Here is a 24,340-nt window from a genome sequence, read left to right as displayed (position 1 = left end):
TCACACTTGCTATCTGGTCACCCTAGCTCATAGGGATGTGGACACAGAGTGGGTGGGTCAGCTACACCAACCTTTGCTTCCATGAGGGGGTAGAGCGTGGTAAAAGACAGGCTACCACAGTCTGGCTTAGGAAGACACTTCTCCCTTTTCAGGTCACTGTGGCGTTCCCCTCTGCATTCCTCTCTACGCAGGCTTGGGCCAGGATTTGTCCCCAGGGCAGTGGTTTTCAAACTTCTTTTCTGGGGACCTAGTTGAAGAAAATTGTTGATGCCCACGACCCAATGGAGCTGGGGATGAGTGGTTTGGGGTGTAGGAGGGGCTCTGGGCTGGGGACTGAGGTGCAGGAGGGGGTCAGGGTTCTGAGTGCAGGCTCTGGGGTGGGGCTGGGGGATTTGGGGTGCAGGAAGGGGTTCCAGGTTTGTGAGGGCTCAGGGCTGGGATGCGGGGTTGGGGCATGGACTTACCTCCGGCGGCTCCCAGTAAGCGGTGCAGCGGCAGGCTTCCCACCTGTTCTGGCACCGCGGACTGCGCTGCACCCCAGAAGCAGCCAGCAGCGGGTCTGGCTCTTAGGTGGAGGCGCGCAAGCAGACACCGCCCCCTCCCCCCAGCTCCCATTGGCCAGTGCCAGTACTCAGAGCGGGGGCAGCACGCGGAGTCCCGTGGCCCCCGCCTAGAAGCCAGACCTGCTGCTGGCTGTGTCCGGGGCGCAGCGCGGTGTCAGAAAGGTAGGCACTAGCCTGCCTAAACTGGGCAGCACCGCCAACGGGACTTTTAATGGCCCAGTCGGCGGTGCTGACCAGAGCCACAGCGACCGAGTCCCTTCCATTCCGTGACTCAGTTCTGGGTCGCGATCCATGGTTTGAAAAACACTACCCTAGAGATTAAAGCAAGGGAAGCAATTTATGCAGTGTGTGGCGCTTCAGTTATGGGCATTTCACAGTTAAAGACAGCTGGTTGCTGCATCATTCTGCAAGTAGGAATTTACAAGCCACATAGCTTAATTTCTTCACCTTCTCCCCACTCCCTCCCCCCCCGCCCACTTTTATAGAAAAACAGAAGTTAAATAAAGAGAGGAAAATGGCATTCATGCAACATTCAGGTTGAGAAATCAAAATCAGACACTCCAATGACAGGAAATTTCAAAAGCAAAAGTTCCTGCGAGCCTGGTAACTCAGCCCCATTGCACTGAAGTGTGTTTATAGTCCTGTTTTCTCTTCTAAACTGTAAGCTACGATATATTGTATGCCCTAATGTGTCGGAGGGATAGGGGGGCAAGAGTTAATGTTGTGGCAGCAACCTTGTGTTTTGGAATTTCATAGAAATTAGAAATGGAGAAAAAGACAAATCCAGTTCAGCTCCTGTTGCATTAAAAGGCAACTTTTTGCATTTCAGGTAAATGCAGCTGAACTGTGTTCTTGTGTAAGAATCTGCCTAACTTTGTGTTTTTCTTTCATCTTAGGGGGCTGGCGATAGTTTTGTGGGCGCACTGGCTTTCTTCATGGCTTGCTATCCCAATCTATCCATGGAAGAAGTGATCAGGAAGTCAAACTTCATCGCATCAGTGAGCGTCCAGGCATCAGGGACACAGTCTTCCTATCCCTACAGGAAGGACCTGCCCCAGGATCTTTTCTAACTTGTGGTGTCAGACATCTGCATGTGTTGATTGTAAAATATCCCAGGCAAGGGAGTTCTGATTGTGCAGAGGCAAACTTTTTTCCCCCTAAGGGATTCCAGGTACTCAGCTACTAAAGGACTAGAGAGCAGGAAAGTCTTTACTCCCTTCTCAATCACCGATTCCCTGCTAGACTCTGGTCTAGAGTAGAGCACTAGGGTTGCACTCTTTCATTCCAGCGAAATACTGTGGATCTGGCCCTTGCCCTACACACTGTGCAGGCCAAACATTACTCTAATGGCAATGCAAAACTTAGTAGTCAATGTGTTCAACATTTCACTCCACAAACTCAAGTCTATAAACTAAAGAGACATTCCACAATATGAGTAGGGATAACTGAGCTCTGAAATTCAGTGGCCTCCACAGACTTTGCTGTGCTCTCCACTAATTAAGATTCTCCTTGATTTTGATGAAGTTTCACATCTGCCAGCTAGGGACATCGCTATTGAAATGTGAATTATAGTTAGCTTTGGGTTTTCAACCAAATTCCTATTGTCCTTGCTCTCTGCGGCAAGTGCCTTAGCCCAAAGTGAGACTCATCAACTGTCTGGAGACCACATATACCAGCATGCAAAGTTCCATCTCATCCATAGTCCACTCCGATCACAACGAAGTACTGCATACTGGGTCCTGCACCATCTGCTGGTTATGTTTCTCTATTGCATGATGGCTGCAGTAGGCTCCATACTGTGTCCATTAAGTGAGGTTTTCTGGTTCTGGGCAAGCTGCTGATAAAGCCCTCAGGTGAGCTAGATGTACATATCAGCTCATTAGCTGTTTAATGTTCCAGGGAAACGCATGTCAAGATGCCTAGTCAGTCTTATTTGGCCAGAAACACAAATAAACTAGTTATTTAAAGAACAAAATCATCAGCCACAATGCACTAGTCAAAAAGCTGGCTTAGACATCTACCGTGTGCCTAGTCAGGCAAAAATTCAGATGTGAAAAATAAGTCCTACATACATGGGCTTGATAAAAAGCTCTATTTTGTATGGGTCAAATCCTGATCTCATGGGAGTTTTGCCATTGGCTTCAAAGGCAGCAGCCTTTAGCTCTACAGGTCACTTAACTACTTGTATTTCTTCTTCCCACCTCTACTATAAGCTCTGAAACACTGGTGCTCCTACGGTTTCATCTGTGGATTGTGGTTTAGAATGCCTCTAGCAACCCTGCCACTGAAGTTCCCTTGTAGAAAATGTTAATTTTTTATTGCCATGTGAAACAATAGTCAGTTTCTTTGACAATTACAGCCAGTTTCACAATGGAAAACACAGACAATGGGATCTGCTGTTTTAATTTTTTTATTGAGGACTGTAAAAATAACTCAAAGGATAAATAAATGTTGATGCGATGATCTATGTCCAGACACTAAGACTTTTCTCTCTCTACATTGTTCTCAATCACAATGGCCTTCAAATCACAGGAGGCATTGATCGAGTTTATTTCCTCTCTTTTTAGCACACGCTGCAGGATTTCAGAAGCAGCATTCCCCCCTCAAGAGTCCAACTGACATATAAAACAAGTCCATTTACAAGGCGTTGTTCAGATGGAACGTAGTTTTTTCTTCTCTGTGAAGAGAACACGTTGGTTCACTGTGGAGAGAAAGCAACTTGGTAGGAAATTTCAAGTGTTAGGATTTACAAAAAAAAAAAAAAAAAAAAATCCACACCCCAACCTCCTGCTGGCCTCAATGCTTAAACAAATACTGAACGAATGATTGCTGGCACAATGCCATTGCTGGCCAGCCTGCTTTTAAAGGACTTTTAGCACACATTCATTTTACAACATATAACTTTTAGTACACAGGTGTCTATTTTACCCCATGAAGGACAAACATTAGGATTTAAGTGACTGTGAAAACGGAACCTTTTCACTCAACAGCTGCTCGCCATGTCTATTCGGAGTCAGTCTGCTCTGCATAGGGACAAAGAAAGGTTTTTACGGCTTTTCTACTTGTCTTAGCGCTGCCGAGTCCAGACAGCTATGGGAGAGTAAACTGGATTCTAATCTGCCTCGCATATCATCAACAGAATCCTTCAAGGACCAACTACAGAATCTTTATTACAAGTGATGAGTGAACTACAAATGAGCTGGACTATAAGTCCTCAACCTGAAGTTAGGAAAATCATTTTACTTCTAAACTGCGCACATGTGATATGGAAGTTACTATGAGAGAATGAGCATGGCAAACTACAATGCCGTTTGTGCAATCGAATTGTTTAATGTTAATTTTAGTAACTTAACACTGAAAACTATGTAGGGATAACACTGTACACCACAGAGATAGTGGATTGAAGTCATTTCTCCAACATATCACAGCCTAGTTGTGACTGAAGCCTTTACATTATGCACTGCACAATCTGGGACTTTCTACTTCACTATAAAAGGTTCCCTATATGCAGGTCCCATTGTTTATGAAATACACAAAAAACAGTGAAGTGAAAGTGCATACAGACAGAAAGTACATCTAATACTGTATCTGACATCCATGGATGGCCAGACTCACATTTACCTGCCTTTCACACATGCCTCAGCGTCTCACTTTCCCTCTGGTATAGGCTATAGGAATTTTTCCCCCCCCCTTCACCAAATGTGAACCCCAGGCCATTCCAAGCTACCTCCTATTTCTATTCTATGGGTTGCATCAGGCTGTTCTGCCACCAAACTCCTGCTAAGCTGGGGGCGCCGCTCTGTAGCACATTACACACAAACTGGATAGTGTTTCTAGTGGGGGGGGGTTGTGGAATGTTCTGAAGCAATGAAGTTAATATGAACTTAAGACACTCGTTTTCCAACCCAGGAAATGAATCCCACCACTGCTTGATCTAAGGCTTTCCCTTGCACATGAAATTCAGTTTCTGCCAACATGAATATTTTTAGCAGATTTTGATTAAATCAGCTTGTATCTCCAGGAGCCTCTCTCCACAGGCATCAAACTCCTGCATTCTTAAGTCAACAGAGAATATCAATGTTAATCTTCCACCAAGACTGCACTGAAGATAATATCCCATATGACTATCAGCCAAATGGTTATATTACATACTCAGAGCAACATGATTTTTTAAATTATGCCCTAGTTAAATATCAGATTACCAGGTGTTTTGCAGGAGGTAGCTGGGATCTGTACTGACTTAACTCTCCCATGCTATTTTAAGAGCTAAAGCAGGTTAGACTGTCCCCAACTTCGCCTTCAATATGTTAGTTACAAACTGGTGCCTTCCCAAGAAACTCAGACTCTAAGTCACCTTTTAAAATACATTTTTTAACTCTTGACAAATGCTATTGACACCCATGACTTACAATGAATCAGGTTTTAAATGATGGAGAGCGTTCTGAGGGCAGAGGAACGCAGCAGAAGAGTGGAGCAACTTTTCTCCAGACATGTGGGAACCTGCATTTATTTCTATATTAGACTTTTTTAAATAATAGAAATATTTTAAATAAATTTCATCTTGACGTTGTGATGAGAGTTTACTGCTCTTCTGGTTTAAACGTCCCAACAGAACTTCCCTGCAGCTGCGTAGATCACTGCTGCTTCTTACGAGACAGCCGTGTCTAGTAAACTGAGCATGGAAATAGAATGTACGAATTCTAATCTCAGCTCAACCACTGTCTTGCTGTGAGGTCTTGGGCAAGTCACTGCCTCTGTGTCAGTGCCACAGTCTGTAAAATGGGATTAATATTACCTCCTCCTGCACTGGGACATTTTAAGGAATAGTACAGTGGTTTGAGCATGTAAAATGCTAAGTATTACTCTGCTTATACTCGATACATTCTGTTACATTCAACTGAAGAGAAAGTGTGCATCTTCCAGACAGCATCTAATTTCTTAAGTTCTTACCAATGGGATCATATTTCAGCAGGACCAATTTCTCCTGTAGTCGGGCTTTCTTGATGTTGCAACAGTAGCCCGTCCCTGCTGCACTCACCATCCTCACAAGGACGTACCTGAAATGACGAGGGACATCATTATGGCCAAAGGCAGATGTATATAGTGGTGGTCAGTGTCTCCACTGCAGAAATTCCCCTTTGACATGTGCAGTTAAGTGAACTGAGACATTTAATGTCACCATTTGTGCCTATAAGGGACAATTAAATACTAAATTTAGCTGAGCTGTTATATGGGTTTAATCGCAAGAGGTGATGAGCAACTGCAACTTCAACAGATGTTGCCAATGCGCAGCTAAGCAATGCTGATGCACAAGTGCTGTAGGTCAGGAGAGGAAGTTTTGGGAACAGACCCTGGTCTCTCTTCCCAGACCAGCAGGCACATCATACAGGACAAGTATAAGAGAGGCAGTGAAAGCAACTTGAAATATTCACACTAAAGCTGCTCGGAAATCTTTTGTCTGAACAGTTTTCTGTTGGAAAAAGGTGTTTCAACACAACCACTTGTTTTTTTTATGAAATCACATTTCAAAATTTTTTTTTTTTTCAGGAAATTTGTCAAACTATTTTTTTATTTCCCAAAATTTCATTTTGAATTTTTTTAAAATTTCATTTCAAAACTAATTTTTCATTTTGAAATTTGCTTTGTTTTTTCCCCACCTATTAGTTTTACGTTATTTCATGATGTCTGTAGCATTAGTGCATAAGACAACATGTCATATCCTGCCATGCCGTGTCACGATATGTGCTACTTCTGCTGACATGGTCCAAATCAGAACAAAGACATTTCAAAATATCAAATTTTCCTATGAAACAGAAATTTCAAATTTTGATCAGCTCTAATTAAAACCTCCTACCAGCAAATCCATGAATAGCAGGGAACTCCGCCTGGAAAGGGCACTGGGAGGGGCACAGGCAGAGAATCTATTCATCTGAAAGAGGGAAGAGGTTCAGGGAGCCTAAGAGGAAAAGTGGTGGCATTTGGAGTGGGGGGGAATCTATGGGCCAAGGGTTGGGAGATTTGAAGACCACCCCACTAAAATCATGATGCTTTTAGAGTGCAGAGTCCATAGCAGGACTGTACATTTCAACATCAGCCTCAGGTTAATTGCTATCGAATGGAACATAGATCATGGCCAAGAGAAGTAGTTTCCACACTGAAATAAGACAAAAAAGAAAAGAGCCGCACACAACTGACTCAGTGTGGCTCCTTTTTAGACAAGAAACGGAGGATGATCATATTTAAAGGCACCCAGGTCATAGCCAATACACTATCTCAGAATACAGAGCCCAGCTGTCTCCTCCACTTGCACTAGCACTGGGACCTAAAGCAGTACACAGATGGAGGTGAGGGGCATCCAAAAAGGGAAAGCAGAGCTCCTCAGCATGGTATGCCACAGAAATAGGTCAAGAGGTGGCAAGATTGGTGGGATGGTAACTCTCCACAGCATCATGCCCTCTCAAACCCCCAGATGATGCTAACCCAGTGGAGGAGTTGGGGCAGCAGCCATGTACCGTAGAGAGGAGAAGAGGAGAAATTGGGGTATAATGTGAAGACAACTGAGCCTCCCTGCAAATCCATAAGTACTGCCAGCTCTCTGGTACTCCCCAGGATCTCAAGGCATCTGGAAATTAGGGAAGGAGGGTCAAGCCCCCTTGACCATTTCTCCAGTGGTGATCTCTCCTTTTCCATCGCAATGAAATGATCTGAAAGATGCATTGCCAGTAGAAACCACATTCAGTTTTCTGGCTTACAGACAGTATCATCCCTTGAAATTAAACAGAGAAAATCCCTATTTGCTCACCCATGCAATGTCATTCCCAACAGCATATACAGTACATATTGCTTTGCCTGGTCTGATTTGAAGTCAAGTTTTACATGAAGGGTTTTTTTCCCCCTTCAAATGAAGGGTAACCACTAGACTTCCCTGAGCTAAAAGACCCAGCGAACGTTCTGTTATCTCCTGTACACGCACTACAGGTGTCAGGCATAGCACCTGTAGCCACATAGGGGACTCCTTCCCCATACCTCTCCCACTTCCTCAAACACCTTCTGGTCAGTTTCCTCTTTCTAGCCCAGTGACATCAGTACAACCAGAGTTTGAAACTCCTATTTGGTACATGTCTGAGGGCAGGTTCTTTTTGAGTAAGACACTTAGTTATGAAAATTTCCAACTTAATCGGGTAACCCAAGCCAGATGGTCTAGTGAGGTGTAGGCAGAACAAGAAGGGAGAAAATCTAGGAGAGAGACCCAAAAAGGGAAAGCAAAGGGGCCAGAGGAGGACCAATAAAATGACGAAGAAAGAAGGGAAGAGAACACAAAACCAAAAAGAGAAGCACTTGGTTTTGAAAATAAATTTCATTTCTTAATGAAGGAGGAGCAGCACAAAGACAGAATAAAAAGGGGAGGAATACAAGAAAAAAAGCCACAAAAAGCTTTTAGGTTAGTGAAATTAATTGTATTTATACCTCCTCCTTGAGGAAACTTCACCATGCTCTGTTCATTGGTGGGAGGGGATGATGGCAGAACATAATTACTATTAAGGCTGGTGTCAAACTGAGACCCCTTCTATTGGGCATGTACTTTAAAACGGCACTTTGAATGTCAGCCCTGACAATTCTGCAGAAACACCATGAGAGGAGAGACACTTCAAACCCAGCGGGTGCCTGGCACCAGCTTCATTTGGGGATGATTTTTAAATCTTCAACAAGAAGCATGCCAGGCGGTCCTCTTTCCAGAGCTTTGCAGCACAAACTATTACAGATCCAGACAGGAATGCACCTTCTGAGAACCAGGGGAAACGACAGGGATGTTTTAATGATGGTTCTTCAACAATGACAGTGATTCTCTATCACTTTAGCCTCTTGGACTTGTCTGAATACCTTACAAATACAATTTTGGCCATAATTGTTCACCCCTCATATATATATATTTTTATTCAGTCTCGTCTCCTCACTTCTGGGGGAGCAAAGGCAAATTTTTCAGAGTCCTTTATTTCCTTCCCAGCCCCAAACTGTGCCAAGCTTCTTTTTAGCCCATTGGATCCGGATCTATCTTCCTCCACAGCCCATTAACACTATTCTTGAGTAGGGCTAAAGAGAGGGGCCAGGTGCTCAGAACTCTGTCTCTCTGCACACCCAGCCCAGAGGGTGACTGTTTTAGAGCTTTGCCTGCTATAATAGTTACTTTATTAACTGAAAGTGATGGCATCCACCTTGAAACTTGTTCAGCAAAACAGACAAGCAACTGTTTTATGATCATTATACACAACAGCTATAGAAGTTCAGGGAACCACTCTATACTTTACTAGGAAGGTAATGCTGATAAAAACACCACATGCATTAGCCTGGACCCCATAGAGGTCGAAACTGACCACATATGCATCCAGATTGCCCCCTCTTGATGAATGAGGCAAGTATGTGACTATGAGGATCCCCCCGAGAGTTTCTCTCTAATTGTACTGTTCAGGGAAGAGGGTTGCCATGGAGTCCCTCCTCCCCTCCCCCCAAAGTGCACCACGGCGTTGGACTCAACCCTCTCAGGTCACCCAGGGGAAAATGACCATGCGCATGGAAGCCCTGTGCTTCTGCACTGTCTCACCCAGCTTTCTGGAGCTCTGCTGCCAGGGATCCCCCCTCTGCTACTGCTGCCTTCAGAAACTCCATTAAAATTAAATCCCCACCACAGAGATGATCCTACAGGAAAAGCAGCACAGCCCCAGAGTTCTAGAACGTACTCAAGTAATTCTTCCAGGACTAGTTCACTGATGTGCACCTTGCCAGATCCTGCCTCCATCCAAAAAGGGTCATCCGCTCTCCAATGCTACCTCCATGTAGAATCTAACCCTGGGGAATGCCCTTCATGGAGGCAGTACTGCAGACCTCCCATTCCAGAGAATGGGGGAGAGATCTACATGCAAAGGAGATGCAGTCTGGCTCCTAGGTTGAAGAACCACAAATACTTTGTGTACATTGAGAGATTCTGCGAGAACCCCATATTTGTGTCATTGTAGGATGCAACTGTGGGAAGCAGATCATTTGTAATAGCTCAAACCAGTAAAATGTCACTTACTTGGATTTGCTCTTGGCCACTGTTTTTGGAGCACAATGATGAGGGGAAGAAAAAGAAAGAAAGTTATGTTACCATCTTGTTTTATTTTAACTATTAACATTTACAAATTACTACAGCTTTGCACAAAAGCTGCTTTTGGAACAGTCCCAGAGCAGCCAGGCAAAGACAATCACAGTTGTAAAGGAGATTCCTCTTGCCTTGTATAGGTATAGGCCATGCCAAAAATCCACCTTTATTTCCCCCATCATATCATTTTAAAAATCATTTGTGCAGTGCCTAGTCCAGTAGGTCCTGGCCTGCTTGTACCCTCCAGGCAATACTGCAATGGAAGTAAAAGTATAGCAAAATCCACCCTATGTTTTGTCTGCACAATCAAAGCTCTTGTTCAAGCCCTGAATAGTTCCAACTACTCCCGCTTCAGGTTCTTTCAAAATACAGCGAAGATCAGATCCCTTGTCCCTATATCACTTCACTCTCAGAATCATAGAATATCAGGGTTGGAAGGGACCTCAGGGTCATCTAATCCAACCCCCCTGCTCAAAGCAATCCCCAGACAGATTTTTGCCCCAGATCCTGAAATGGCCCCCTCAAGGATTGAACTCACAACCCTGGGTTTAGCAGGCCAATGTTCAAACCACTGATCTATCCCTCCACAGGCTTCCTGTTTTCCACTGCATAAAAGCTCAAGCTTCTTGCATTCACATTTAAGGCCCTTCTCTCAGCTCTGCCTTTCTCATCTATTTCTTTAGCTTAATCTCTTAAGCCCCTCCAGCGCTCTAGCAACACTCATTTATCCACTTCTCCCAGCAATATGGGCATTCTGCCCCTTTCACAAAGAATGCCTTTCTTGAACTGCAACATAAGGCAGCTACCCTCCTCTTCAAATCTCTCTCCAAAGCCCATTTCTGCTGGAACACCTACAAGAAATCACACAACTAATGATGGGTTGATGAATGGGCAGAATCTCTGTCAGATCCTGCATCCACCCAAATGGGGTCATCCACTCCCCACTATTACCTCCATGCAAAATCCAATCCTGGGAAACGCCCTCCATGGGGACAGTACCGCAGATCTCCCATTCCAGAGAGCAAGGGAGGGATCTATAAGCACATGAGCTTATGTTACCCTCTTCCTTCATTGAGATTTTTACCCTCACAAGAATATTTTCTTAAATTAGATTGGAAACTCTTTGGGGCATGAACTGTCCCTCACGGTCTGTTTATACAGCCTCAACACAAAGGGGCCCGATCCAGAATCTGTAATACAAGTAATAATGCAGCACACATATCACCACAACACAAGTAATTTCCCAAAAGTTACCTTATATTGGACATTCAGGTTTCATCTGTAATTTATTTGTATTGCAATAGCACCTATGGGGGCCTCACTCATGGACCATGACCTCAGTGTACTAGGTGTTGTACAAACACTGAACAAAAAGATGATCCCCGCCTCAAAGATCATACCATCTAAATAATGTTTTTAACCATTTCCTTTTCTTTCATTCTTTTAACTAAGCATTTCTTTCACAGCTGCTGACAGTAGTTTATGGAGTTCAGATATTTCCCCCCCTGCCCTTTTAAGTTTTCAATCCACACTAGGGCCTGTTCTGACATGTCCATATGGGTTTCCAGATGACCAAGGACTTAGCCAAGTCCTCAGCATCAAATGGCCAAACCAGCTGTTTGTTTTTAAAATGACTTAACTCACAGGTAAACGTTGAATAAGATGTGATATGTCTAGTAATTAAAAACTGTTGGCCCTGTAATCGCTTGCTCATGGCTGGGGCTTCGAACAATTCCTAGGATGATACAGCTGGTTTACAGATACGTGCCTGAGAAGCAGAAAGGAAAGACCAGCCAAGCCACACAGGCAGATCTTTTAACATTCACCTGCATCGCCCACCCCCCTTCGTGCTACATTCACTGTGGCCTCCAATTGCCCCCCCTCTGCAGTGGCAACCTAGGTGCTGCTGGAGCAGGCAGGGCGCTGGGCTAGGTGCCCCCTGTAACACTTCTCTCTCTCTCTCTCTCCCCCCTAACTGGGGTGTTTGGGCTCGACCTCAATCGCCTGCCCCGGTCACTCGCCCCACGGGTTTTAGTTTGTCAGGGTTGCTGTGGGGGGTGGCCAGGAGCCTGCAGCGACCAGAGCAGGGAACAGCGCAACGCAGCCGACCCCCGCCGTGACCGCCCCCCTTGGGCCCGAACCAGAGCCCCCTACAGCCAAGGGAGGTGGGAGCCGCTCGCCAGCTCATATGGGTGCAGAGCCTCGCGCCACGGCGGGTCCTGTCTGACTTGAGGGGTCCACGTGGTGCCAGGGCGCGCTGCCCGCCGGGAGCTGTAGTCCCAGGTGGCGCCGCAATGCCCGCCGGGAGATGTAGTGCCGGTGGGGGAGGAGCAGCGGCCCAGCCTGGGCCCAAGTGCGTCCATGACACCGTTAGGCCCAAGTCTCCTCCCACTGCCCCTCGCTCCTCCCCCGCCGCCCCAGCTAGCAGCCGCGGCGCGGAGCCGGATCCCGATCCCCTTCCCCACTCACAGGCGGCCACCGTCAGGAACATGGCGCCTACTCCACCGTGAGCCCCTCTGCCCCTCCGGCCAGCTCCAGAGTCCAGAAGCACTGCCACAACTACTTCCGGGGCGCGGGCGCAACCGCTTCCGGGGCACTAGAGAGCGGCCGGGCAGACGGGGAGGGCGGGGCTGGTGACGATAAAGCCCCGCCCTTGGAGCGCGCGCAAGGGCCCAGCCAAGCCCAGCAGCGGCCACGATCGCTACCCGGAAGCCACAACCCCCCCCCCCTCGTAATGTGTAGGGCGGGGCTGCCCAGTCCTTTGCACCATGGGTCCCACCCTAACTCGTTAGTATCTGGGGGTTGGGCCTGGGCGCCGCTGTGCTAGGTGCTGTACAGACACAATGAAGGCGCTTGCCATGGGGGGGGAAGGAGTCAGCCTCTCCTTACAGATGTCTCCTGGGCAATGCAACAAGCCCAGCTCCTAGGAAGGCCTGGGAGTAGCTGAGCTTTCTGGAGAAGCAGCACAAGAGGGCGGGAATACATTTTTTGTATGATATTAATAGATTTTTTTTTTTTAAGGCCAGGAGGGGACATTCTGATAATTGAGGCTCACCTGTATAACAGGCCAGAGAAGCTGGCTTGCTAACTCCTGTATCTAGTCCAGGGGTGGGCAACCTATGGCCCATGGGCTGGATCTGGCCCTTTGGTTAATTTCCTGTGGCCCATGGCGCCCCCTCGCCCCGCATGGGGCTGGAGCCGTGAGAGCTAGCTTGCCCTGCTGTGGGGGGAAGCCTTGAGCTTCTGTGCCCCTCTGTGGGGCTGGAATCATGGGCACTGGCTGCTCTCCCCCCTGCTGTGGGGGGAAGCCTCAAGCCCTCCCCCCCAGGCAGGTGAGTGGCCCACGATTGATATTTTTCTGTGGGTCAATGGCCTGTGACAGAAAAAAGGTTCCCTACCCCTGATCTAGACCATCACTGAAATAAGACTGGGACAGCCACACCTGCTGAGCTGGGATAGTCCATGTGTTCTGTCCCCTATGCTTACTCATACTTGCTTCAGCCACCATTCACAAATTGCTGTTGATTCCTATACAGGGCTGCCAAACCTCGCAATACTTGGTGCTTTTCTACAAGCTGCAGCTACTGGAGTCCTGTGATTACATGAGAAGCTCAGCTTTCATTTAAAAAAATAGAAGCAACTTCTGGTTCTTATGGTAGTGGTGAAAAGCTTTAAAATGTGACACCCTCCCCCTAAACCTCAAAAAATAAATAAAAAGAACCCAGAGTTTTTGCTTTCTTTTAATCTCACAATGTTTAAGTTGATCTTGTGATTTTTGAGGCCTAACTCCTCATTTTTGAATGCTTGTGTTTGGCAATACTGCTTTAAACATAGACCCTTTTGACTGATATCATAACAAATCTCTCATGTCCAAAAAGAAGTACAGTATAGTACATTATGCTGTATTATACAAGCCTTACCCAAAATGCTATGCAGAGTTAAATTGGGATTTTCAAAGGAGCCAAAGGGCATTAATTGCAATTCAATGGGAGTTGGGTGCTAGAGCCCTTTAGGCCCCTTTGAAGATCCCAGTCTAGATCATAAATAACTCAGTAGTAGCTGCAGAGTGAAATTAACAGGCATAGGCAAGGGAGATGTGGAATACTTTCAGAGGATATTTGAAATGAGATGGAGTTGATGAGATGGAGGTACTCAGAATGGCTGGTTCTGAAGAGTTCCATAGGCTGGGCTCACTACATTCGCTGCCAGTTGAAGACGGAACAAACCCAAAGGGGAGATTAATTATTGCACTTCAGTTTTTTTAAATGACTTGCACAATAAATACAAGCAAGGATATGAAAACATATGAACATTTCTGTATAATTGAGGAACGTTATGACTCAGGGGACTAATAACAGAGAAGTGGCACTAGGCTGCTAGTCTGAATGTATCTCAGGTCTCTAGTGACTAACAGCTGTTCTTGCGAGATGGCAGTCTGGGAGCCTGTGTGATCTGATTCACAGTGATCTCAGGCATTGTAACCCACTGGTCAGCGGGTGTATCGTGTCCTTTATCCACAGGGATATGGGGCTGTTACAGAACCTAGCTCCTTAGCTCAAGCTATACAGACTCATGCTTTCAACTCTGGAGGCCTCCAGTGTCAGTCCCCACATAAATGGGGATTCAGTCCTAATTCAAACTGCTGTGGGAGTCGGGACTCAGATATGTGGAACAAGCTCCCTTGTCAAGACACTGGCCAGTGCATGCTACATGCATCCTCTGGGCAAAAGAAGCCCACAGCAGTTTGAATCCAAGACAAACTCCCAACTTACATGACAGCTGCCATTGTGGCTGACACAAGGGATTGAACTGGGGGCCTGGGCCCAAGTCCCTACAGCTGGAGCTAAAGAACTGAGAGTTGTAACAGGCCCATTTCCTCTGTTGATCAGGCATACAAGGGGACACGTAACACCCAGTGGGTTACCCCATCATCACAATTGTCAATGCTTTGTATACTGCCTGGTTGTTTAGTATTCTGATATGTTATAGGATTGCTCTTTCTTGAGTATTTTTCAGAGTGGCCTAGGGAGTTCCGATAGGCACTTCTTGTTATTTTAAAGTGTATAAATAAAAGGCACCGTCGCTGGCTGTTGGTCAATAAATTAAGAAGTGAATTATGTGTGGAAATTGATCTTCTCTCTGGCCTGTAAAGACATCAAGGTCAGGGTTAAGGTGATTTGAGATGCATTTAATAACCTCAGCTCCATTTAAGGTGCAGTGTAAAGGTGCTTTTGTTACCTGCATCCTCTAAAACCCTAGCTTTGTAATATCAGTATATCCCAGTAACAGGGACTCCTATCAGCTGACTGAATAGACCTGTTGTTTCCTGTGAGGTGCTGAGCTCACTCAACCCCCTCAGTGCTCAGCACTTCACAGGAGCAGGTGCTGATTGCCCATGACTAGGTTTGTGGCTCCAAGCCTTGCAAACCCCATCACCTTGCAATTTTATATATCTGACTAAAAGAATTTCTTCTTATAGCTTGGGCACCCCATTCAATTGCTAGAATTCTAATGGAAGATACAGGATTAAATTCAGCCTTGTCATAAGCAGATGCAATTCCAGCTGAAGTCAATGGAAGTTGTGCATGATTACACCAGGGCTGAATTTGCCTGTAGTTGGGCAGGTGGCAAGCTCAGAGTACTGCATGTTATACAAAACAAACATGTTTGGATTTTGCCTTGTCCTTTGCATATTCATTGTTCATCTCTTTCATCTACTTGTTGCACATTGCTATAGACCGAGATTGTGAGCTATCAGGACAGAGACTGTCAGAATCATATGTTTGTACAGCATCTAGCACGGGGGAGCCCAGATGCCTGTTTGAGGCCCCTTGGCCCTGCAGCAATACAAATAAGAACAGTAATACAACTATGAACAATAATGTCAAACAAAAGAACTCTAACAGGTACACGCTGTCACAGAGTGGGATATGTCTGGCTCAAATGGATTTTCTACATTGGGGTGCCAGCATGGCCGGTGGTTCTGCTGCTTCTCGGCCTGCTGGCCACATGGCCAAAGGGAGAGAGACTGTATTTAAGAAGGGGTTTCTCTTCTCTGAAAAGTGGGGGTCATCCATCGCCACATGCAAGAAGAGGCTGGAGAGTGATGGAAGGACGGAGAGACTCTGCCTAGCCTGAAATACTGCCAAGACTCACAGAATGGGTGATATCTGACTATCTGAGGGTGCATCTCTGGACTTTTATTATTTCGCAAGGTCTGTAATGCTCTAGTGCATTTAAAGAGTAAAGTGGCTGTGATTAAGAAATTCCTTTGCTAAGCCTATATTCCTTGCTTTCCTGCCCCATTGTCCCTGAAGGGGTTAAACGAGAAGCCAAAGGGCTCACATCTAGGTAGAACTCTGGGGGAGCATGTGTAAGCAACTAGGGGGGTTGGGAGGTCTGAGGCACTGGTTTTGGGGCGTAGAGTGACTGGATGCCATCATGTCCCAAAGAAGAGCATCAGAATAAAGATTTGAGCCTGTGAGTATGTCCTGGAATTTCAGAACTAGAAACAGTAACTAGGCTCTACCCAGACTCAGTTGGCTTAGGAGCACATGGGACTCAACGACTGGGTCCACTCGCAACAGACTCACAATGTCTACACAGAGGGGCACCTGGTCAGGTTGTAACACACACAATAGCAATTCCTATGCATGAGCATGAGAGGAAGGATAATCCTGTGCTTAAGACAGTGGATCACAAATCAGGAGACCTGGTTCTTTTCCTTACTCTGCTTCAGACTTATGTCACCTTAGGCACATCCCTGAGCCTCTGGGTGCCTCAGTTTCCTTCTCTGTAGAACAGAGACACTAATAGATGCTTGTGTTACAGAGATGTTATGAAGCTACATCCATTAATACTTGGGAGGTGCTCAGATGCGATGGTGCTTTGTGCAATAGCAAAGTTTTAAAATAAATAACAAGGGACATTTCAAGTTCTCCTACCCTCCTGGGTAATAAACTGTAAGTCAGGAGGATATTACACTTTAAAGAATTGACAATGGATCCAGCACTTATTTTCTCTGCTAGTCAGATAAACTGTTAATGTAGGAATTAAAGTCCTTGAGTATTCAGCAATTAACTGTGCAACAAAAATATGTCAGCTTGACACGCTGAAAGCAAGCTAACAAGACTAAGACGGAATGCATAATAACATCCAGTTAATGTGATATTATGTGGCATGAAAACAAATGGCTGACAGTAAAAAGACTGGAGTAACATGACATCCTCTCTGGGAAAGCACTGCTATGGGTGGCACTCTTGATTTCGGTTGACATGTTCCTTGTTTCAATTCAGTGATACCAAATTCTGCTTTTTTAATGCTACAAATGTTCTGATCTGTACTCTTAGTACTTCAGAAATACAAATCCATTAGTCACATCATAGTTTGCCTGTGAATATCAGAGTGAGAGAGAGGGAATATTCAGTATGATAAAATGCTACTATTGTTGGATTTCTCATCTTTGATCCCCTTTGCTGCCTAGGTCAAAATAACACAGCTGAAAAGGGATCAGTTTGCCAGCCTCCCAATTTAACTGCCAGGCACAAAAGCAACATAAAAGCCAGTTTTTAAATTAAATTGGGAATTAAATATTTGTACAAAGATACCATCAAACAGAGTTTTTACTGGGTCTTTTAAATATCCTGTCTGCTGGCAAAAAAAATTGTTCCAATGACATATTTTCTGCTTTGCAACAACAAGGGCCATATAAATACTGTATAGATAAATATGGACTAGACTAGAATTCAACATTCCTCACCTTCCTCTCTTATAGCCTCTTCTTTAGACAGCTTTCTACAGGCATCAGTGATAAACATGGGGTTGAAAACTTTCCTGTATGGCAAGGTGGTGAGAGCATAACATATCTAGGATGGCAGCTGTCACCGATAACCTGAGAGAGAGGAAGTGTGCTCTATTGGCTAGAGCAAAAGTGAGGGAGTCAGGAACTTGGGTTCTGTTCCCAGCTCTGACACTGATTCACTGTGTGAGCTTGGCCAAGTCACTTAATGGCTCTCTGCCTCAGTTTCTCTCCCCACCTATAAAACAGGGGTGATAATATTTATTTTGCTGGTGTGCTGTGATGCCTAGTCCTTGATCCTGCAGCTGACTGCACAGACAGACCTCAGCACCCAGGCAAAGTAAATTGTTGTATTAAGTGCTATATAAGAACTAGTAGTACAGCACTGTGAGATCCTTGGAGATGTGCTATGCAAATACAGAATTCTCCTTTGATGTTGCCTAGAGAAAACAAGCATGATGAACTGTAGCACCAGCCCAGATAATTCTGGGCCTACTTTAAAAGAAAAGTCACTCTTGGCTACAGAGGAGAAGCTGCCAGCGCCAACAAATCAGTGTTATTCAGAATCAAACGACTTTTTTTGTTAGCTAGAGACACAATGAATTGTCTTGTTGTGATCTAACTGATTTTTGCCTTTTGTGTTTCACCCCATTTTGCTTTCAGGAAGTGATTGGATCTTCATTCTTTGCCAAGAGAGTGTGGCTAGATTCCTGGCACAATCTAAGAAGGCAAGGGACTCACCTGCTGTATTGGCAGAGGCAATGCTTCACCTGCACATGACGGTTGCGGTGAATCATCATTTGGAAAAAGCAATAGGGAGAGGGTCGGCAGGCTACAGATATCTGCAGAGCATTGTAAATATTGGTTTGGCACTATATTTTATACATGAGTGACTCAGTTACAATATCTTGCTAAATAAATATTGGAAACAAAAGATCAGTGTCCTAAATCCTTGCAAAAGCTCCACCAATCCTATGTGGTTTCCCACAAAAACAAGCAAACAACTAACCCAGCCAAATGCTCGCAGCTCAGGTGATACGTAATATCATCTCCGGCAGGTCCCCTATGTTCTCCCCTCTCTGTGCTTGTTACAACTTAGCAGGATCCTTCTCAGCACACACAGACACCATTGTACAAATCACTGATCCAGATGCTAACTGGGTTTTGGAATTCTTTCTGCATATCTGCATCCAGTATCCCAGCACGGCCAGGCTGGGAGAAGAAGGTGAGAATGAACTCACTATAGCTATTATTAAAGCAGGCCTGGACAGGCAAGGCTAATGATAGAGAGAGCCCTCTAAATTGCTAGATCAATTTGAGTCAGGTTGATAGTAACCAAAAGTCATTTTCAGCTACTGGCTGTTCAATGGCCTGTTTGAAACGAGCTGGTGATCATTCGCAATCTAGTTCTTAAAGATGTTCACATCACAAAAACGATCTTTGATCTCTTGCTGACAACATCAACAGCAAAGCCAATGACTGAATGGACTTGGGAAACTTTCCCCTCTCAGCCCTAGAGTGGATCCCTCCAAATCAGGCGTGGGGCACACCGGTGGGTCAGGCTGGGGCAGCCTTACATTTGCACTGCCTATGCTTTGCCTGGTTCTCTGTTTCTCGAGTATGGAATGTCGTCTCTGGGTCTGTTACCTCTCACTAACAAGGAAGTCACTCAGATTTAAGGGGGGAAAACAAAGGCAGCTATTGCCAGTTTCCTTGCGCAATTTTTAAACACCCGTTTCCCAATTCTGATGGCCCAGTAAAGAGCACAAGGAACAACATCCTTTCACACTGCCCCCACCTCCTGAAATGTCACAGTAGTGAAACAGCTGCAACTCAAAACACTTTGTAAACAGGTGACTGAAATCCCCTGGGATGCCCGATGGCCTGGGCATGTCTCATTGTGATTATAGTTCCTGCTATACAAATTGGAGTCCCTGTAGCAGGGCTTGTGCCAATTCCTAGGCTGTTGCCGTTCCACTTGTTATGGGTTTTCATGACAAAAAGATGGCATACATACAGTATCAGTGATGCAACACTCAGGTAGTGATCCATTCAAACTACCAATTCTGCCTTGGAAGGGGTTTCATGTTTTGGGTGCTTTCTCTAGTTGAAATACACCCCTGTGCAGTGGGCCAGCTCAAGACCTATGCACCACTTAAATCTTCAAAATAAGGCTTGTGGGGGACATAAGTGGTGAATGACTAAGACAACAGTCTGTAGATCTATACAACCTGTGAGTGGCAGCAGGTTGTTCTCAGCAAAACCCTCACCGCTGGAACATCGTCCCCTCTTCGGTCCAACAGAACACAAGTTTGTTGGCCGTGTAGGTATAATGAATTGTAGCTGCATATGTGTAGACACCACAGTCGTTAGCAGGGAGAAAACCTGAGACCTTCAGCCCCCAAAACACAAGCCCTTCCCATGCTAAAGAAGTGACTCCTTTCACTGTAAGTAGAGGCTGTTATAGTTGCAGGGACCAGCCAGTGGAAGGAGGCATGATCGCACCCACAGAGACATTATATTAAATAGACATATTGTAAGGCATAATCACTTATGCAGGTCTTCTCTAAGTCATGTTTTAGTTGTTTGTTTTGGACAGGAGGTGGTGTATTGTTGTTACTGTTTGTTTTCATCTATGTAGGTTTGGATTATTTTTGTGTTTTTCAATATTATTTTTTGGAGCACCTGGAGTTTGTCTGTGAGAGGCACTATAAAAATGGAAAAATACATCCAAAGTATTAATGCCAGTCAGAAAACAGAAGAAAAAGAAAGCCAAAGATCTGTTATTTCCTAGGCAGAGTGCCGGTAGCAAATGCAAGGTGCTTTTTGATCACAGGTGAAACAAGATGCCTGGCTCTCAAAGGATTCAGGTGTGTCCAGCTTGTGGGGTTTTTGATTCCTTCCTAAGAAGTCATCATTTGTCATCACGGGCTTGTAACACACATTGCTCAGAGCCCTGTGGCAATCGTACAGGTGGCAACATTTACTTAATGCAGTTTAAAACCAAGACCTAAGAGGTTTCAGACGAGAACGAAGGGATTCAGAAGTAGCATCTTTAGTATCACGGAGAAGAAAGAGTGCCTCAGAAAGAGTTGCAACACCACAAGACCCACCAGTGGACAATGATACTATTAAAATCTATTATCTCAGGGCTGGTGGAGGTAGTGACTAGGGAGTGTGGGGATGGGTTGGCTCAAGGAGTTAGCTTTGGCTCATAGAGATTTTCTTCCTCCTCCAGATCAGGGGTTCTCAACCTTTTTCTTGCTGAGGCCCACCCCAATATGGTATAAAAACTCCACGGCCCACCTGTGCCACAACAACCGGTTTTCTGCATAAAAAAGCAAGGGTCAGCGTTAGTGGGTAGCAAGCAGGGCTATTGCCCAGGGCCCCATGCCACAGGGGCCCGCACGAAGCTACGTTGCTCAGGCTTCAGCTTCAGCCCTGGGTGACGGGGCTCGGGGCCCTGGGCTTCAGCCCCATGCAATGGGGCTTTGGCTTTCTGCCCTGGACCCTAGCGAGTCTCACACCGACCCTGCTTGGCAGACCCCCTGAAACCTGCTCGCAGCCCCTCAGGGGACCCCGGACCCTGGGTTGAGAACCACTGCTCTAGATTACCAGTTCAGGTCTGACCTATAACCTGGTTGATGGTGACTAGATGATGCTGCCATCTGGTGGCTGATTGGTATTGGGAGACTACTGTAAAATGAGTTGGTGTCTTACTTCCCAGTGGGCAAGCGACCATAGCACAGTTAGCAAGCTCTACAGTGAGAATGGAGATTGAGCTGTCCTTTCAGCCTTAGATCTGGTCCCTCTAGCTTAAGGAAGACAAAAATTGGCAGCTGGAACTACCCAAGCCCAAATAAACAGAGAACATATTGTGGAAGCTAGAGAACCTGAGAGAAAGACAGTCTGTTTGTGACTAAAGTCTCACCTTTATTCTACTGAGAAGGGGTGCAAAGATATTTCTTAGTGGCTGTTCTGCGGTGCTGCCTTCGTGTCAGGAATTGTTACAAAAACGTATTATTTCGTTTACAGTTTTGGGAAATGGGACTGCCATAATACACCTGCAATCCTTCCCTCCTACATCCTGGTGCACTCTTTAGATAGGGCCATTTTCCCCTGTCTAGCTGACTGCAGTCTATCTGCCTTGTCTAATAACACTGGTCTACAATTTTTGAGAAGTCGTCTGCTTCAGAGATAAAATGTGCTATTTATTATGTATTTTGATGTGCTGAATTCAAATATGACAATTAAAACAACTGATTGGCTACTGTTTCTAAGATATTTAAGTTTTTACATTTTATGTCTATGTATATTGTGTAGATAGTAGAGTTTTAATCATCAATTGTAAACCTAGGTCTTTTCATGTGTTTATGGTTGCTTTACATGATAATATTTCACCTGTCCTGTTTATGTAACACTTTAAAAATCAGCAAAAGGGTTATATAAATAAAATTTATTATGAAACAAAAGGCAAAAAACTATTATGTACATAGTTTAGTCCTATTCAGTGTCTACTCGGCGCTTCTTGGCTTGTCTCTTGTATTCATTAAATGGAGCATCTCTTGTCACTGTCCAGCAATAGTCTGCAAGCATTGATGGGCTCCATTTGCCCTGATAGCGTTTCTCCATTGTTGCAATGTCCTGGTGAAATCGCTCGCCGTGCTCGTCGCTCACTGCTCCGCAGTTCGGTGGAAAAAAATCTAGATGAGAGTGCAAAAAATGTATCTTTAGTGACATGTTGCAACCAAGGCTTTTGTATGCCTTGAGGAGGTTTTCCACCAACAACCTGTAGTTGTCTGCCTTGTTGTTTCCGAGAAAATTTATTGCTACTAACTGGAAGGCTTTCCATGCCGTCTTTTCCTTGCCACGCAGTGCATGGTCAAATGCATCATCTCGAAGAAGTTCACAAATCTGAGGACCAACAAAGACACCTTCCTTTATCTTAGCTTCACTTAACCTTGGAAATTTTCCACGGAGGTACTTGAAAGCTGCTTGTGTTTTGTCAATGGCCTTGACAAAGTTCTTCATCAGACCCAGCTTGATGTGTAAGGGTGGTAACAAAATCTTCCTTGATTCAACAAGTGGTGGATGCTGAACACTTTTCCTCCCAGGCTCCAATGACTGTCGGAGTGGCCAATCTTTCTTGATGTAGTGGGAATCTCTTGCACAACTATCCCATTCGCAGAGAAAACAGCAGTACTTTGTGTATCCAGTCTGCAGACCAAGCAAGAGAGCAACAACCTTCAAATCGCCACAAAGCTGCCACTGATGTTGGTCATAGTTTATGCACCTCAAAAGTTGTTTCATGTTGTCATAGGTTTCCTTCATCTGGACTACATGACCAACTGGAATTGATGGCAAAACATTGCCATTAGGCAGTAAAACAGCTTTAAGACTCGTCTTCGATGAATCAATGAACAGTCTCCACTCATCTGGATCGTGAACGATGTTGTGGGCTGCCATCACACCATCGATGTTGTTGCAGGCTACAAGATCACCTTCCATGAAGAAGAATGGGACAAGATCCTTTTGACGGTCACGGAACATGGAAACCCTAACATCACCTGCCAGGAGATTCCACTGCTGTAGTCTGGAGCCCAACAGCTCTGCCTTACTCTTGGGTAGTTCCAAATCCCTGTCAAGGTCATTCAGTTCACCTTGTGTTATGAGGTGTGGTTCAGAGGAGGAGGATGGGAAAAAATGTGGGTCCTGTGACATTGATGGTTCAGGACCAGAAGTTTCATCCTCTTCCTCTTCCTCATCTGACTCAAGTGAGAATGATTCTGGTGCATCAGGAACCGGCAGTCCTTCTCCGTGGGGTACTGGGCGTATAGCTGATGGAATGTTTGGATAATGCACAGTCCACTTTTTCTTCTTTGACACACCTTTCCCAACTGGAGGCACCATGCAGAAGTAACAATTGCTGGTATGATCTGTTGGCTCTCTCCAAATCATTGGCACTGCAAAAGGCATAGATTTCCTTTTCCTGTTCAACCACTGGCGAAGATTTGTTGCACAAGTGTTGAAGCATATGTGTGGGGCCCACCTCTTGTCCTGATCTCCAATTTTGCAGCCAAAATAAAGGTGATAGGCTTTCTTAACCATAGTGGTTATACTGCGCTTTTGTGATGCAAAAGTCACTTCACCACAAACATAGCAGAAGTTATCTGCACTGTTCACACAAGTACGAGGCATCTCTGCTCACTTTGGCTAAACAGAAATGTGTCCCTTTGCAAAATCAAACACTGACAAATAAGAGAGCACGACACTGTATGATTTCTAGAGCTGATATAGGGCAATTTGTTCAGCAGAGTGATGTAAGCTTCGTTATGATTGCATCATCCATGACTTCTAGGAATAACATGATGCAATGCATATCATGTATGACGCAATACCAGCTTCAGATTGCATCATTCATTGTTTTGCCTAAAAAGCAAGTACTGTCCAAACCCAGTCATAGATTTATTCATAGATCCAGTCAAAGATGTATTTTAGTCATTTCTGGTTTAAATTGAGATCCCTTCCCTTTATAACTCACTTATCCTCCGCTATTCCCAAGTCAAGGGTCATATATACTGACCCAATAGCATATCTTGAAAACTAGAGCCAATCAACAATTTTAAGCATCATTTTCGTTCTCAGTGACCCAGAATTAGTAAAGTTTGACTACATTTATTTCAGAAGCATTTTGGCTGTAGAGCAGTGTAATCATATGGGTTTGCTGGAGATTTGGAGAATGAATATTGATGGGCTCTGCAGAGGGTGAAGGGCTGGGGGAGATTAAATACATAGTGTCCTGTGGCTTGATGGCTGCTCGCCCTGAGAACCCCAGGGTGATAT

At 45.1% G+C, this 24,340-nt stretch overlaps 2 protein-coding genes across 2 annotated transcripts in view; one reads left to right on the top strand and one right to left on the bottom strand.

Annotated features, from left to right (window-relative positions):
- Positions 1 to 2,198, top strand: part of RBKS (ribokinase) — a 65,300-nt gene extending 63,102 nt beyond the window's left edge. Inside the window, exon 7 of the mRNA XM_065401790.1 lies at positions 1,460 to 2,198. Within this exon, the coding sequence (XP_065257862.1) occupies positions 1,460 to 1,633 (174 nt within the window). The 3' untranslated portion in view covers positions 1,634 to 2,198. The remainder of the gene's footprint in view (positions 1 to 1,459) is intronic.
- Positions 2,199 to 2,957: 759 nt separating this feature from the next.
- Positions 2,958 to 12,288, bottom strand: MRPL33 (mitochondrial ribosomal protein L33). The gene is made up of 4 exons (XM_065401298.1): positions 12,169 to 12,288; positions 9,634 to 9,652; positions 5,514 to 5,620; positions 2,958 to 3,264 (listed from the first exon to the last, which is right to left on the bottom strand). The coding sequence occupies exons 1-4, from the start codon at positions 12,188 to 12,190 to the stop codon at positions 3,215 to 3,217; spliced, it is 198 nt and encodes a 65-aa protein (XP_065257370.1). The 5' UTR covers positions 12,191 to 12,288; the 3' UTR covers positions 2,958 to 3,214.
- Positions 12,289 to 24,340: the final 12,052 nt, after the last annotated feature.

This window comes from Emys orbicularis, chromosome 3 (assembly GCF_028017835.1).
Source record: "Emys orbicularis isolate rEmyOrb1 chromosome 3, rEmyOrb1.hap1, whole genome shotgun sequence".
NCBI lineage: Eukaryota > Metazoa > Chordata > Testudines > Emydidae > Emys > Emys orbicularis.
This window is presented reverse-complemented; position numbering and strand designations above follow the sequence as displayed.